General features: G+C 32.1%; 1 protein-coding gene across 1 annotated transcript in view; it reads right to left on the bottom strand.

Moving 5' to 3' along the window:
- LOC141450291 (nostrin-like) overlaps window positions 1-15,285 on the bottom strand; it is a 38,711-nt gene that overhangs the window by 9,983 nt on the left and 13,443 nt on the right. The window contains exon 5 of the mRNA XM_074120583.1: window positions 2,042-2,127. Within this exon, the coding sequence (XP_073976684.1) occupies window positions 2,042-2,127 (86 nt within the window). The remainder of the gene's footprint in view (window positions 1-2,041; window positions 2,128-15,285) is intronic.

Genomic DNA, 15,285 nt, shown 5'->3' with positions numbered 1-15,285 from the left:
CAATGGGAGTAGTTATGGCTCCTGGCCTATTGTGGGGGTTGTGGTAAGATAGGTAACGAATAACAACAACTGTGAATCACAAACCAAATATAATTTTTGAAATCGGTAAGCTTAAGCGTACAATAAATAAAAGGACTGCTAAAATGATCAGTTACTATCGAAAATGCGGGCGAGCTCGTACTTGGTACAACGACCGAGAACGTTGCAATTGGAGTCTTCTTTCTAGTCATTTATAACCTTCTCGTTGCTAGCGCGGGTAATTTAAAATATCTGAGGTGTCACTAAATATCCATGACTGTAGCGAAGAGATAGCACGTTCTGAGATGGGTTTATAGATTGGGACGCGTGCTGCACAAGTTGGAGGCCATGGTGAAGCGAACGGCTCGTAAGGATGTTGGGTGAGACTGGGCTAACCGCTAAAAGAGAGCGGATCTTCTGGTAGGCACTTTATATCATCGACCTTGGAAGGATTTGAACTGTAGAGATAGTTTTTTGTGCGTAGTTTGCAACATCAAGTCCATTCTACTAGCTTCAGCTTATCAAAGCAAATAACACAACTCTAATTGGTCCCATCGGTAACTGTCGAGAGTCTCGACCCTATTTGGTGTTTTATATTTTTACATATCACGGAAGTCTAGAGGACATTTTCACTGAAAGAGATTATATTCGGTGCAGGTTGCGACAAAGGAAGGAGAAGGAAACAGGCTCCCAAGTATAGTTGCAATTTGGCGTTATGAGATCTGAGGAGTTTTAGAACCAGAATCGTTTAAACAAGAATTATCATACATCGATGCTTTTCAACCTCCAAATGTTAAGAATTATCCCAATGGTGAAGCATATTGTAACGAAAGTGGCGTATTTATTCAATGAGTGCCCTCAAAATATTTTATTTGGTGAAAATAGTTTTAGGTGGATTTAAGATCAAGGAAAAGATTAAATATATGTATGTTTAAATTAAAAGTGATAAAGTATCGTTCTAAGTTCACTGAATTTTTTGGTTATGCAATCATCCTATCATCCTATTGTAAAACGGTAAAAACCTGAAGCTTAATAACTAGAAAATTATAGCTTCACACTTTGTATTATAGGCTTGACTGTACAAAAGATGGCCCAAGTCCTTCACAATCGCCGTTGCAGAGTTCCTATTTACTGTATGACTTAATATTACGACTAACTGACACCAATTTCAAATATATTTTGTTCCTGCAACTACAGACTTTCATTTTAGAAAGAAGCAGACAATTATCTACTCTTTAAAAACGGTGATTTGATTTAACAATATAAATAACCAGTTCTGTTACAACTCTAGTACCTTCGCTAAGAATAAAATTTTATAGACTCCGTTCAGTGAGGATAAGTAAATTAGAAGAACGGAACATGACAATAAAAAAAACTACATACAATTTCCAACGGATTGTGTTGTGAAAATCAATATACAGCACAAATCAAAATATGTTAGCTGTCCTCATAACAATAGTAAAAACTATTTTCTAAACAGTGCTATACATTTTTCGGTTCATTTCTACTTTAAGTATCATCTTATTATTACTTTTTCCGATGAGTTGCTTGGGAAGATTTTCAAACAAAATCCAGTTGCAGCTATCCAGACATACATGTAATAACGTTTAACAGTTTCCAACTTATTTTATTTCTGTGTTTGTTAGATAGCGGTTTTTATCTACCTCTTGATTGACCTGGAAACCTAGTCAACTGGACATTCAAAGGTAATAATATGTCAGATACTAGATGGAATAGTTGCCCACAATTGCCTTCTCAAGGTCTAAAACTGGTTAAATCATACTTCCTAAATAATGTACTGATTAGTGATATACTCTACAAAATATTTAAAATTACATTACACTGTATATTGAGAAGAAAGCAATACATTCTCCGAAACGTTGAGATTAAACAAAAGAAGCCATGAGAAATGTATTGTTTTGTAACGTAATGTATATTTGACCATAGCGAAATTAATCTCCCATTCTCCATTTTTTAAAGTATTGAAAAAAAAAATAAAAACAGTTTTGTCCTTTTTTCTGACCTTTCTTGCAAAATAGTGGCTAATTCCTTGCAGAAATCACCTCCTTGTTTAATGTATCTTCTTAGATCTTCAAAACCACTTTGCCCCTAAAACAAAATAAAGAAAAATTATTTCTGGACACAAATATTTGTACTCTCTGATCCAAATAAAAATTTGTGGAAGAGGTGGATGTATTATAATGTGTACATGTATACTCGTTGGTGTTAATAAATTGTGTAAAGTAATTATTTCATTTTAATAATTATAATTTAACAACATATTTCAAATTAAGCTTTTAAATTTTATGTTAATTAAAAGATTGGAAATTCTGAAAAAGTTGGACAAAATAAATTTATTGGGAGGGTTAGTCGAAGTTAGTTAAAGGGAATGATGCTGCCCGAAATGTGATAATGTTTTAGTGTTACAGACCTGAAGTTAACAGCTGAGTATAGGAGAGATGTTACCGTTTGGATTGACTGATAGTCCAAATTACGGACACTTTATGCGTTTTAATTGGAAATAATTCGGCCTTATTTGTTTTTAAAGATGCTTTTTTATTACTTCCACTCTCCAATGAAGTGTATGAAATCCTCAAGAGATCCCCTTGGAGAAGTGTCAAGCCATGCAACAATTAAAGATTGTTAGTAAATTATTTTATTATTGAAAGAGCAACCCACAAAGTGTAACATCTAAAAGAGATCTGATTTATTAGGACTGTAATAAAAATTTATTCTTAAAATGTTTTACGCTGAAATTGCTGTATGTTACAAGTCTGAGATTAGTATCTACATTTAAATAAAAAAGTCTAGCAAACTAGGGCATGCACGTTTCCTAAAAGATAAAAAATAAAAACTTGTATTTGTAATTATCATTTACTTCACCTTAACAATTAAATTAAATGATTTAAGTCTAACAAATATTTTTAGTATACGAAATAGAATAGAATCCTTAAAAACTTAAAGTCGCGGAAAACGCAAATTGGAAATTTCTCTTGAAACTATTTAATTTTAAAGTTTTCTGACGAAATCCGTGAGAGTTTACTCTGCAATTTTCCAGTTTTTGTGATTTCATCAAACAAAAAGTTTAAACGATGTTATCCACTATCTATCCAGCTAATACTATTTATTATAAATACAATACTTTTAATAACACTTTAATATTATCATCATACACTTGAGAAACTACCTCACCCAAATTTCCTTCATAATTCTAGGGGTTGTATTTTCATTGATAACGTCTGGATTAATTAAGATTTTAGAATATTGCTGTGATAGATCTGGTCACCACTCTGATAGCATTTTAATGAAATATCAAAATGGTAAAACTATTCCTAAAGTTATGGTAAAAAGACGTAAAAATGTACGGCGCATCTTCTTTATTTTAATGAATCAGTTCTTTTGCAATTACTTAAATGATATTGTTTAGATTCCTTTCATGCAATCGATTCACATTTACAGACTAAAATAATATTTTTAAATTAAAAACAGTTTAATATTGGGTACAAAGATCTTCTTTAATTGAAATCTAATTGGATAGAAATGTTGAACACACCCTATCGTAGATTTGCTTACTAAGGAAACCACTTGGTTTGCTATCTATAAACATGATGTATGATTTGCATGATCACTTATTTAAAACATTAGGTAAAATCCACTTGTAAAACAACTGTTTAATTTTTTATAGACACTTTAATCTTTTAGTTGTATATTATTTTATTCACTCTGTAGTAAATTTTGTTAATTCACAGTTAAGGCAAAATATCAGAAAGAAATGTTCTGTTTAACAGTTCTAAGTTCTATTCTGTTTTAGCGTATTTCGTTTGGCCAAATTCGCTATGTTTTCTTGTAGCCAAATTAATGATGATAATAATCCAAATTTTTATCGCTTTATTTGAAAACTTTCCCCAAAAGTTTTTTTCTCGTCACCTTGTTATTTAGAATATTTTTACGCGTCTTAATGTCATAGGCATAGGTTCTTCTTTCCTCACATATGTATAACCTTAGTCCTTTTGGTGGAACTTGACTGTTGGCTCCAGAAGTTCAACAACGGTACTGAGCGTCGGCCTTTTAATCAACTACGAGTGTAAGAAAGCTTCTGATTTAAGGATCCAAATAATATTTTCAAATTGGGAACAGCGCAAATCAAATTTTTAACGCAAAATGAATGTTATATTTGATTAATAATGTTGATTTAATCCTTAATTAAGATATTTACATAAAGGTATTTTGTATTTTTTTATTCAGGAGCATCAACATCACTGATAAAGTGATTTCCACTCTTTGTATTACCGGACAACGAGCTGTAAGAAGCTCTAAGAAAATCTAAAGGACGACAGCTGGACTCGAGCCTTGTATAGTAAACCCACAGAGTTTATCTCTTTCAAATTAAATAAACTATAAACTAAGATGCATATAATATGCATGAAGTGCGTTCACGGAGAATATAACACTACCAGAATTTCAAAATTGTGGAAAAAGATGTGACCATAAATGCTATTTCATAGAACAAGAAGTATTGATTGTTTGAAGTATTGATTTCTTTTTTTAATCAAAAAGAGCTCATCTATTTTCATAAAACCTGGAATCATAACTACCCACACATACACATTTATGTTCCTGAAATATGTTTTCACAAGAAGTGATTTTAAAGACTTCTGCACTCTGAAATATTTATGTTTCTGATTGCAAGTATTTGGCTGACTGCTGGAATAGTGAGTGAGCAGCCATATCTTTTTAATCCAAAAATCAACCTTTACCTGTGGTTTTTATAGTTATTATAGTAGTTGGAACGTAAGGTTTAAATTAATGTATTAAAGTACTATGACTTTCCAACGAGGACAAGGGAAAGTACTATGAGTCTTTCACACCAGATAATTTCATAATTATTTTATTTCAAATGATGAAGATGTTACTTTCGTCGATTTAAGCAATTAAATCTCCTAATACGAAATCGTAACATAACAAATGACGAAATAAACTTGAAATCTTGTGAGACCAAACTTGTTTAAAGAGTTGGTTTCGCTGTTCCAGCAACTACTTACATAACTTCTAAAGTAATAACTGTTCTAATGGAGCCCACTTTATTTACATTTTAACAGCATACACCTCTTTTGAAATTAATATAATGTCCTATTGAGAAAACAAAAAAAAAATATCCCACCGTGGTTTTAACCTAGTAGGAATTTACACTGACCGCTAATGAGAAAGTTTGAATAGTGAATAAAAAAAAATATGGCGAATATTTTTGAAAGAAAAAAATTTAAAAGATTACCCACAATGAAAATGTGAACTTGTAGAAATTTAAAATCAATGATGACATTTCAGTAAAAAGTTACATAAGGACCGGTTGGTTTGTTAATGACACATCACAGTGCCATCTGTCACAATATGTAATTAATTTGTACGATCTAAAATTTACTCTGATAATAGAATTGTGCTCTACTCAACGATCGATTATTAGTTAACAATGTAAACTGTGGCCATGGACTTGAATTTGTTGGAACACATCGAAGTTAATGAGTAAATTAAATAATATATTTTACATCTAGGTATATATTAATTAGAAAAAAAAAAAAAAAACTTAATGAGTTTTGTATTATTTTTAATTTAAATACAGTTGAAGACCTTTATCACATTTTGTTCATATGTCCCATTTACAACTGTGTTAGAACCGCAGATTTAAATTACACTGATTTGGTGGATTTGGTGACTACTCTCTCAATATGACAGGTGTAAAATAATAAATTTAAATAGATTTTGAAGTCTAGTAACGAAAATGAGATGAAAAAGGATACAATTATTCAGTTTTTCTTAATTTCCATTTATAATTTTTGCAGCCTTATACATTCCTTTCATTTTTTATTTCATTATCAATTAAAATTGGGCTTGTCAATTTATTATTATGGCTACTTTTCTTATTTGATTTTTTTTTTTTAATTGTACTGCTTGTTTATACTACATTTGTATTTTATTTTTTATATATGCAGGACTCGCTTCTTACAGGGCTTACCCTAAAGGCAAAATAAATAAATAAATAAAAATATTTTACTCCAAACCTTTTAATGGCTTCTGAAGACTAAGATACATGGATCTTAACGAAGACGGACGACCTAATCGATCGTGAGTAAGGGAAAAAAAGAGTTCCCCCCCATATTTGATGTCAGCGCACCTTGCTCGAAGACAGGTCAAACGATTACCTTTGAACTTCGAAGACTGCGGATATTTAAACTTACAAAAAATAAATAAATTTTATATCGTGAAGGAGGGCAAATACACGACGGCATGTTTACTTTAACAACAGACACCTTGCAGAAGACAGAAATAAATTGCGATTAAAAACGGTCATAGCGAGGCTTTATTTACTGCTGCCACAGTATTTATAATTAGTTCGTACACTCACCGTGGGTTTAATTATATTTAGCTACTCCTTTCTGGAGTTAGGCAAAGAAGCGTACTGTGATTAAACAATTCACGCACTCAGTTGTACTCCTTTTTACTTTTCTGGCTCCCCTTGGAAGAAGATGTATGAAATACATCAGAATATAAAGAAAAACTTGTTTGTCCAAAGGATTGTATGTGAGAACAGAATACCTCAAAAACAAACAATTTCTTGGTCATTTTAAAACCACCACTCGCGCAACTTAAGGGCCCATTACTGAATCTTTAGTATTTCGAGTTTTTCTGAAAAAGGCTGAAACAATTTCTGTTAAACTTAGTGTGCTAATTCTGGCTTTGGTAAGCGATTTGGTCATTTATTTAGACCTCTCTACATAGGTTTTTCTACATAGTTCAGGAATAGTGTAATATTTAAGTTAAATAAAGGAATCACTCTTACAATACTGCTTCAACATTTGCACATATTGTAACGACATACAGAAATTTTACATTGAAAAATTGCTGATGGCATCGCCGTTTGTTCTCGAAACCGCCACCGCCTGTAATAAAAACATAGAAAGCACTGCACTTTGTACTTTTATCGCACGTTAAAACGTATTCCGCGGGAAACTCTGTCAAAAATTTGAGTCGTTTAGAATATTTTTGCTTACAGATCTTAAAAGTTTTGAACGGAGGTAAATAACAACATCTACGATTTCATCTCTTACCTTGAGTACTCTTCTGTAGGCTCTTCGGCGTCTACGATGACTGCGGGTCCGCTCAAGGTAGCTGTAGGAGTCTGGTGGATGCTCCATTTTTAATAAGTTTATCGCGTGTAAAATGCTTACATTATTATTCTGACACTAATTTTCTACCATACAGTTCACAAGAAAGACCTTCCACTAAGGCTTTCGAGAAAAACCTCTAAACTCTAAGTCCAAAGAAATAAAAGAATTCAACACAATTTGGCCTCCTCTTTTCTCCTAGCCCTGCCAAAAATACTGAATACTGAAAAACAAAGTTCAATGGAGGATTACAATAACGGTATTGTTTGTTAGCATGCGTTTTTTAACCTTTCCAGGGTGAAAAAGAAAGTCTTAACTCTAATTTACAACTGTGTAATATTTGGGCATGCCTAGAAAAGTTGGGGTGGAGCAACCTTATGCCTTCAGTCTAGACTCCATTAAGTTAGTGAGAGATATATTACAGTTAAACACGTACTGAGAAAAATAAACATAGATTTAATAAAGTAAACATTATTCCTTCTAAAAAGAAGTGAGGTAATAAAACAAAGAGAATACGTACAAAGATTACCAGTAGATGTTGACGAACGAAGGAGACAAAAACTAAATGTTTAGCACAGCAGTTCTAAGTCATTAAATCACCTGTTTGATGGATTTAATTTCGGTATAACCTGACCTGATTTTCAAAATGGTTTATAAAAGGAACATATTTTATCGGATATCCAGTACAGATTAAAAGCAATAACTTATTTGAATTAACCGCATTGATTGCATGACTGTTTTATATTTAGGAAAATGTCGGTCTAACGTGCGGCTAGTAACAACTGAAGACTTAAGAGGCAGAAATCTAACTAGAAAACAAAGGAGAACCTACTGGTTGGAATTCACAAAAAAAAATTCAAGAGTAAACAAGGAATTACCAGTAAATGCCGATATGTATAAAACACTTATATGAACAAATTTTTTTGAAGTTAGAACTTATGCTAAAAAGACCGTTTAATTTCTATTTTCTACATGTTCACTACAATTAAATGATACTGAGCGCGACGTCCAAGCTCCCCTAGAACCACAATAATATCATATTTTCTGATAAACAGTTTCAAATAAAAGTGTAATGCTAACGTACTTTATTTCCGTTCGAACGGAAAATTTTAATAGGGTTTTTTAAGTTTAGCAAACCATTCTTTTACAAAGAGTAGCAAAACTTGGAACTCTCGATAATGCTTTGACTATTTATTACTCATGTGTAAGCAGCCGAATATTGAATTGTTCCGAAGTGCTCCTCGTAAGTAAGCTTAGCTTGCGAGTCCCCAGAATTTTTTTTTTTTCAAGTAAATGATTTACATATATAAAAAACATTTATCTGAGTGATTTGGTACGAATAGTAAAAGGATGGAAACATATGGTGGAGGTATTAGCTAATAAGTAGATTGGATATCATCTAATTACATGAAAATATTTATAGTTTTAGAATTAATTTTGTGGAAATATACTAAAATTACTACAAAACGACCTCTACAAAAACTTTCTCACTTGGAATTAAACTAATCTAGCTTTCACACAAAGCTAACAACTCGTTAAACTGTAAAGGTCATAAAATGAATTTTTACAGATACTTTAATAAGGTTCAAAAACTTTAAAAAAGGGAAAAACTGTTTACTTTTTGGGCAAGCAAAAAGATAAAGGATAGGGTGATTTCTGAAGAGATTCAGTATTACCAAAAACTTTATACAGAACAATCAAAATTAAATTTTAGTACCAATCAAGATTAATTTGAGTAATCGTAAATGTAGCCTGCCCCGGTAAAGCAACCACGCTTCACACTAAAAAAGCCTCCAAACTCAAGTATTAGATTCAACTTGTTTTTAAATTAATCTAATGAGCGCGATTTAGAGCATAAAGGGACTAATGAACCTCATTAATAGTGCAACTAACGTTAAATATTTCTATCAACAAGATAAAAGTATTAAGTACTTTAATAAGCATATACTTCTGCGTGAAATCACTCTTTGCTAAGTACATCTGTGAAGTATCATGCGAATTCTATCAAAACATCTGACTGAACGACTGGCGGTTCAGAAAAACAAATTCTTTTATGACTTTTTGGGCAAAGGAGGGCTGGAAAGAATAACATCCAAGTTCGACTTTGTGAGAAAGGGCTGCGTAGGGCCCAATTTTTTGTTTTCTTCTTCATCTAAGTATCCGAATTGGTCTCACTTTCCTCATTACGTATCGTTGATGGTTGGTGCCGCAACTGCAATAAATAAGTCTAGCCCTGCAACTGGATGGAGCACCCTAACATGCGACTTAAGTGGTAAGGAGATGCATCAAATTGAAAGTCAGTAAACCACGATATTACAACACTATGTACGAATTGCCAACAACTGGCAGGGTTGTTCACAGACCTATCTGAAATTATTTGAGAGCGTATTCGTAACAAGTATTTAGTAATTTCCACACAAGTTTACCACATGGCAAGCGACCACTAAATAATAAGCAAACTGTAAGTAATTTATTTTAGTCCGGCAAGTGAAGTGATAAATACTTTAGTACGGAGTGATATCCATTTCTTTAGTGTGTACAAAGTTAGTGATAAAGGCAATAAATACAACCGCTCTCACGTGAATGCCTCCTTGCTGTGCGTTATTACCATCCATTTAATAATAAACTATCAATTATTTTATGATTCAGAAATAATAATAATTACTATTTGGTAACTTTCAAAGAATAACATCACTTATGTTCTTTGCTTTTGCGTAAAAGATTCATTCAGCATTATTATTTGATGTAAAAGTCAATTAACTGTCATAATTAAAAAAAATACTTCGAATTTTATTTTTATTAGATGTACAACATTATTGAAAAATAAGAAATATGAGAAAATAGTACGTGTTAAAGAGGTATCCATTAGTGACAGTCAGAGCTAGAATTCTTTCGATAAAGAAAACGTACCAAAAATAGTATTATTCATTTTTTATGGTGACTGATCAAATAATCCAGGGGAAAAAAAGAATACTGCCAATTTTAATCGATAATGTTTTATTTATTTTTAGGGTGTTCTTGGTCTTAATCTTTTGGAGGATGAATTCCAACTAAAATAATTTATATTCGTACATATAGACCGGAAAAAATATTTCTGAAATTTTACCTGCCCATGGATACAAGAAGGTTGAGAATCGCTGAGTCATACAACATTTACCAAACCTATCCTTCCGGCCCAATCTCAAGAGTTGGAAGACTTGCTACCTGTCTGTAACAACTGTACAAGAAGGAGAACCTAAACGAAAGAATAATGTGGCCTAGAGGCACCGTCAAATCATACATTTGGATCACAATGAAATGAGAATCGTCCGTTAAGTAACTTTTTTTTTAATTTACTTCACTTGCATCTGTTTTTTAATTTAATATTTACAACTGCGTTGTGCGCACAACGTGTAAATGAGATGATGTGTACATATACCAAAACATATGAAAATATAGAATCGCACACCAAGTCGTTTTCTCATGATGTCAAAAACCAAATTCCCCTCTTGAATTAGAATTCGACTGTCAGTGTCATTAAACCCAAACCATTCCATTCAAGCTGTAATTCTGAAAAGTGTTCCTGATCGAATGTTGAGCGTTTACTTAGCATCGAGAACGACATCGAACCCTCTTCCAAAACTAACCCCAGGCCTGTCGGTCCCAATCCACGGTAAAATTAAGTTATGGAATAAAAAGCAACAATTGAGTCAGATTAAAATTATACATAACAATTTTAGGCATTCCTAAACAGTTTAGCAAATTCAATCCAAAAGCAGCGAAAAATATGATGAGATGTAAGTGATGACGGTAACAATGCTTAATAAGAAATATCTCGAAATAAGAATTTGAAAATAGATTCTAATATTTCAGGAAAAATAATTTATGTAAATTTCCTACTCCACTTTCAGACGACATACCCTGAATATGTTACGTGCCAACTTTCTAATGAAATATCTCAGCTGATATTTAACTAAAAAGAAATTTGATCTTTCCCTCTAGAGGAATTTCACAAAGTTTGTCTTCCCAGAAGCAAGTAACATCGTTTTCCATTTCTCTTCGTTGCTTTCATATCTTTTGGCCTCGCCTAATCAAGTGAACATCTCCCTAAGATAGATCGTATTAGGATTGAAATTAGAAGTCAAATGCCTAATTAGCAAGTTAACATTCACAGACTTCATTATGACCCAAACATTCCTTTCGGTTCTGAAGTGGCCCAATATTGATTCATGTGAACTTATCACTTATTTAAATTCGTCCTTTCCAAAATCCTCTGATTTACATCCCCATCGAAACATTATCCTCAAATTCTCTTCGCAGACTAAAGTGGCGGTCGATTTTAATGGAGATCGCCGCCCTTCTAGGAAGATTGGGTGAGGTTATCATTATGACGACCTCACCCTCCCGTCAATAAATCGTCGCCTACGTTCATACTAAACAATGTTATACAAATTGTCCCATTCCTTGTTCACTCTTTCTCTTATTGTCCAGTTACAAAAGAAATAATCCACTGATAACTGTCACTACCTACATCGATGTAAACATGCTTTAGTTTTAAATACAATTTCAATTATGTCCATTTCATGTTTTATGATAACAAAAATATTTAGAATATAATGGTCAAAGTGCTTAGACAAGAACGTTTACTTTACGTTATAACGCCTACTCTGCACTCGACAAATTTAGATAAATTCGATTAACCATGAACGTCAACCCCCTTACAAAGAATTGTATAGCCATTTTATGGAATAACTTAGGAATACGTACATCAGAGAGAAATGCAGTTTGTGTAGAGCAGTTTTTAGACATAGGTGCCAATAACCATAGGAAGTCCATGCCAATATCCGTGCTGAGCAGCACCACACACGGCCACTCACCTCACACTCCGGTAACAAGCGGCAACACTTCTAGAACAGCAATCACCCCTTCTCTACAAACAACCATATTTACTACCGATAACAACCTAAATAATTTGTACTTTCTTCTACGATATCGGCTTTTAATAGTTGGTTTGTAAATAAGTTATAATGCTGTTTCAAATTTCAATTCTTAAAAACATTTAATCTACTGTTTATATTCAAAGATAACTCATTTTTCCGTCATTACAATTTAATATTTAAAAATAATTAATTCATTTGTTCATTAATTTTCTATACTTGAAACTCCCAAAATGCAATTTTTCGCCGCCTGTAGTAGCAATAAAGTGAGTTACAATAAAATGGTTTTACAATATGAACACTTGCTCGGAGCGTTTTTTCCTTTCTTGAACTATTCGTCTAGAAAACTTGTTTTAAATAAATCTAGTATTCAACTGCTACCTTTTTTGTCCTTGTTAAACTCACAGCATTTCTGTTTTCAAAAATTTATTTGAAGAATCTCAATTTATTGAAAACATACTTGTGACAGAATCGTACATTTATAATAATACAAGTAAAATTTAAAGGGTTTAAAACGGAACTTCGGGCATCTCGAAGCAACGTCCCTACGATTGCAATACTTCCTCTAATGCGAGGCAAAAAAAGCTAAACATGCTCTACTTAAGCCACGAAGACTTTTTAAGTGAAAGTTTGGTGTAATTTCAATGAGTAAAAAAATACTAAATTCTTACGAAACTATTTCGAAAGCAAAAGTATTTAATATAAGTATATTAAAACTGTCCGGTAGGACAGTTGTATAAGGGTTGATCATCAAAAACTGCACGAAAAAGCGTAACGTTGAAAAGCACCCAACTTTGACAATTTTTTTCTCTTTTTCTATAAAAGATAAAATTCCCAAATTTTCTTTAAATTATAGGGCAAGTCCTCCTTTATAACTGTAATTTTTTTGTCAAAACCCAGATTTAATATATTACGAGAAAAAAGTTACTGAAAATGAGCAAAAACGGCATTTTCAAAAATTGGTCTTGTTCTTGTTGTTGTTGTTGTTCTTCTTGTTGTTACCTTTTTTGTAAACAACGTAGCGCCTAAACGCGTGAACCGATTTTCATGAATAAGGTGTCATTCGTTTCGGAATTTTATGTAGATGTGCCTTTTGGGGGTCTCGACGCTGTACATCAAATGGGGGAGGAGTTAGCCCCATATATGTGAGGCCCCTTCTCAAAATTATTATTACTAATAACTCTGAAAATGTTAACCCGATTTTAATAAAATTTGGCAGGATGAAAGGTTTAGGGCACTCCTACGTAACATTTAAACGACGTTCTGCTCTTACCCTTATTAGGGGGAAGTATGGTAATCGTTTCAAATTATCGAAACGTGAACCGATTTTCATGAATAAAGTGTCATTCGAATCGAAATTTTGTACAGATTTGCACTTTAAAAGTCTCGTCGCTATGACTCATAAGGAGGGGAGTTTGCCCCACCCAAGTAAGGCCTTTTCTAATACTATTATTACCAATATTTCTATCCTTAACAAAAACTTACAGTTTAAAATGTTAAGTATAAGGGTTGATTAAACGCCAAAAGGTACACAAATCAGCAAGTACCCAACATTTCATTAATACTTCATTGATATTATTTAAGTAATTTTACCGCATTAATTTTCATTAATATTTTTTAAGAATTTATTAGATGTCACATACCCTTATGCTGGCCATTTTCATCTACAAAATATTTGTTCAAGTAGCACACCATTTAACTTAGATTGACTGTAATATCTATTTATCTATCATAATCAAACTATTGATTACAGGTAAAAAAGAGAACGTTATAAAAAATAAAAAAATATGAGGCTAAAAAATTCATAAAATTTTTTAAAAATTGCTTACACCAACATTCGTACATCAATGATTTTATTTATTTATTTTTATTTTTAAATAAAAATCGTCGGTTTAAGTTCTTTCTTCGGTTAAAGTAATTGTTATTTTATGTAGTAGTCAAACGTTTGTAATAATAAGTAATAAATAATCTGGCTTTATCGCAAATAATATAGTTTTCTTCTATTACATTCTCAATCTAGGTGTTCTTCCCACAATGTTGTATACATGTAATATAAAATAAATAAGATATGCATATTTTTAGGACAGCTAATTATTCCAGTATTTTTCCATAAGTAAAATTAGGGGAACTAAATTAAATTACAATTGAGAAATGAATAAATAATGTTGAATAATCTACTTGTTATTAACTGTGTGTTATTTGTCATCACGAATATTTCGGTAAGACGAATTCAAGACTGAAATATTGTTTTAAATCCTCCGTGATTCAAATTTAAACAGTAGCCGACTCTAAATTTGTCTTTTTCTAATTTAACATGCATGTATATGTGACAACTTCAGAATCAGAAGAATAATTTGGAATAGAGTTAAAATAAAGTACCTATTTATACGAAGATATAATATACATTTTATCACAATTATAACTATTATGAATGAACTGGCCAGCATAAGGGTATGTGACATCTAATAAATTCTTAAAAAATATTAATGAAAATTAATGCGGTAAAATTACTTAAATAATATCAATGAAGTATTAATGAAATGTTGGGTACTTGCTGATTTGTGTACCTTTTGGCGTTTAATCAACCCTTATACTTAACATTTTAAACTGTAAGTTTTTGTTAAGGAGATTTTTGTACCTTTTGGATAGATTTTCCTTTTTGTCTATTAGCAAAGTTACGTCTGCTTTACTGATTTTTTTAAAAATTTGGAATAAGCTATTCTATCATTATAACCTGATATGGTGTTAAATCGGAACCGTAACTACCACTGGAGAGATCTTTTTAAAGAATGGTTATAGTTGCGGTCCCCAAACCATCCTCAATAACCATTTTTTTTTGAGAAAGCGTTTTGAATAAAATAGGAAGGTATTTTTACGTAAATAGCAAAATTAAACTGCGATTTCAGTACTTCCTTTTAAGAGGAGCAAGAAAAATAAACTGCGATTACAGTACTTCTCCCTAAAAGGCAAAGATTTTGAATCGAACGACAATTCATTAATGTAAATCGGTTCACTCATTGATAATTTTAACGATTGCAGTACTTCCTCTTAGTAGGTGTAAGAGCATGATGGCACTTCACAGCCATGTAGAGGAGCTTTAATCACTTCTTCGTGCTAAATTTTATCAAAATCGGACTAAGCTTTGTAGAAATATTAGTAATAATAGTTTTAGAAAGGGCCTTATTTGGGTG

This window comes from Rhodnius prolixus, unplaced genomic scaffold (genome assembly GCF_049639745.1).
Source record: "Rhodnius prolixus isolate KJV_2025 unplaced genomic scaffold, Rpr scaffold_2, whole genome shotgun sequence".
Lineage (NCBI taxonomy): Eukaryota > Metazoa > Arthropoda > Insecta > Hemiptera > Reduviidae > Rhodnius > Rhodnius prolixus.
This window is presented reverse-complemented; position numbering and strand designations above follow the sequence as displayed.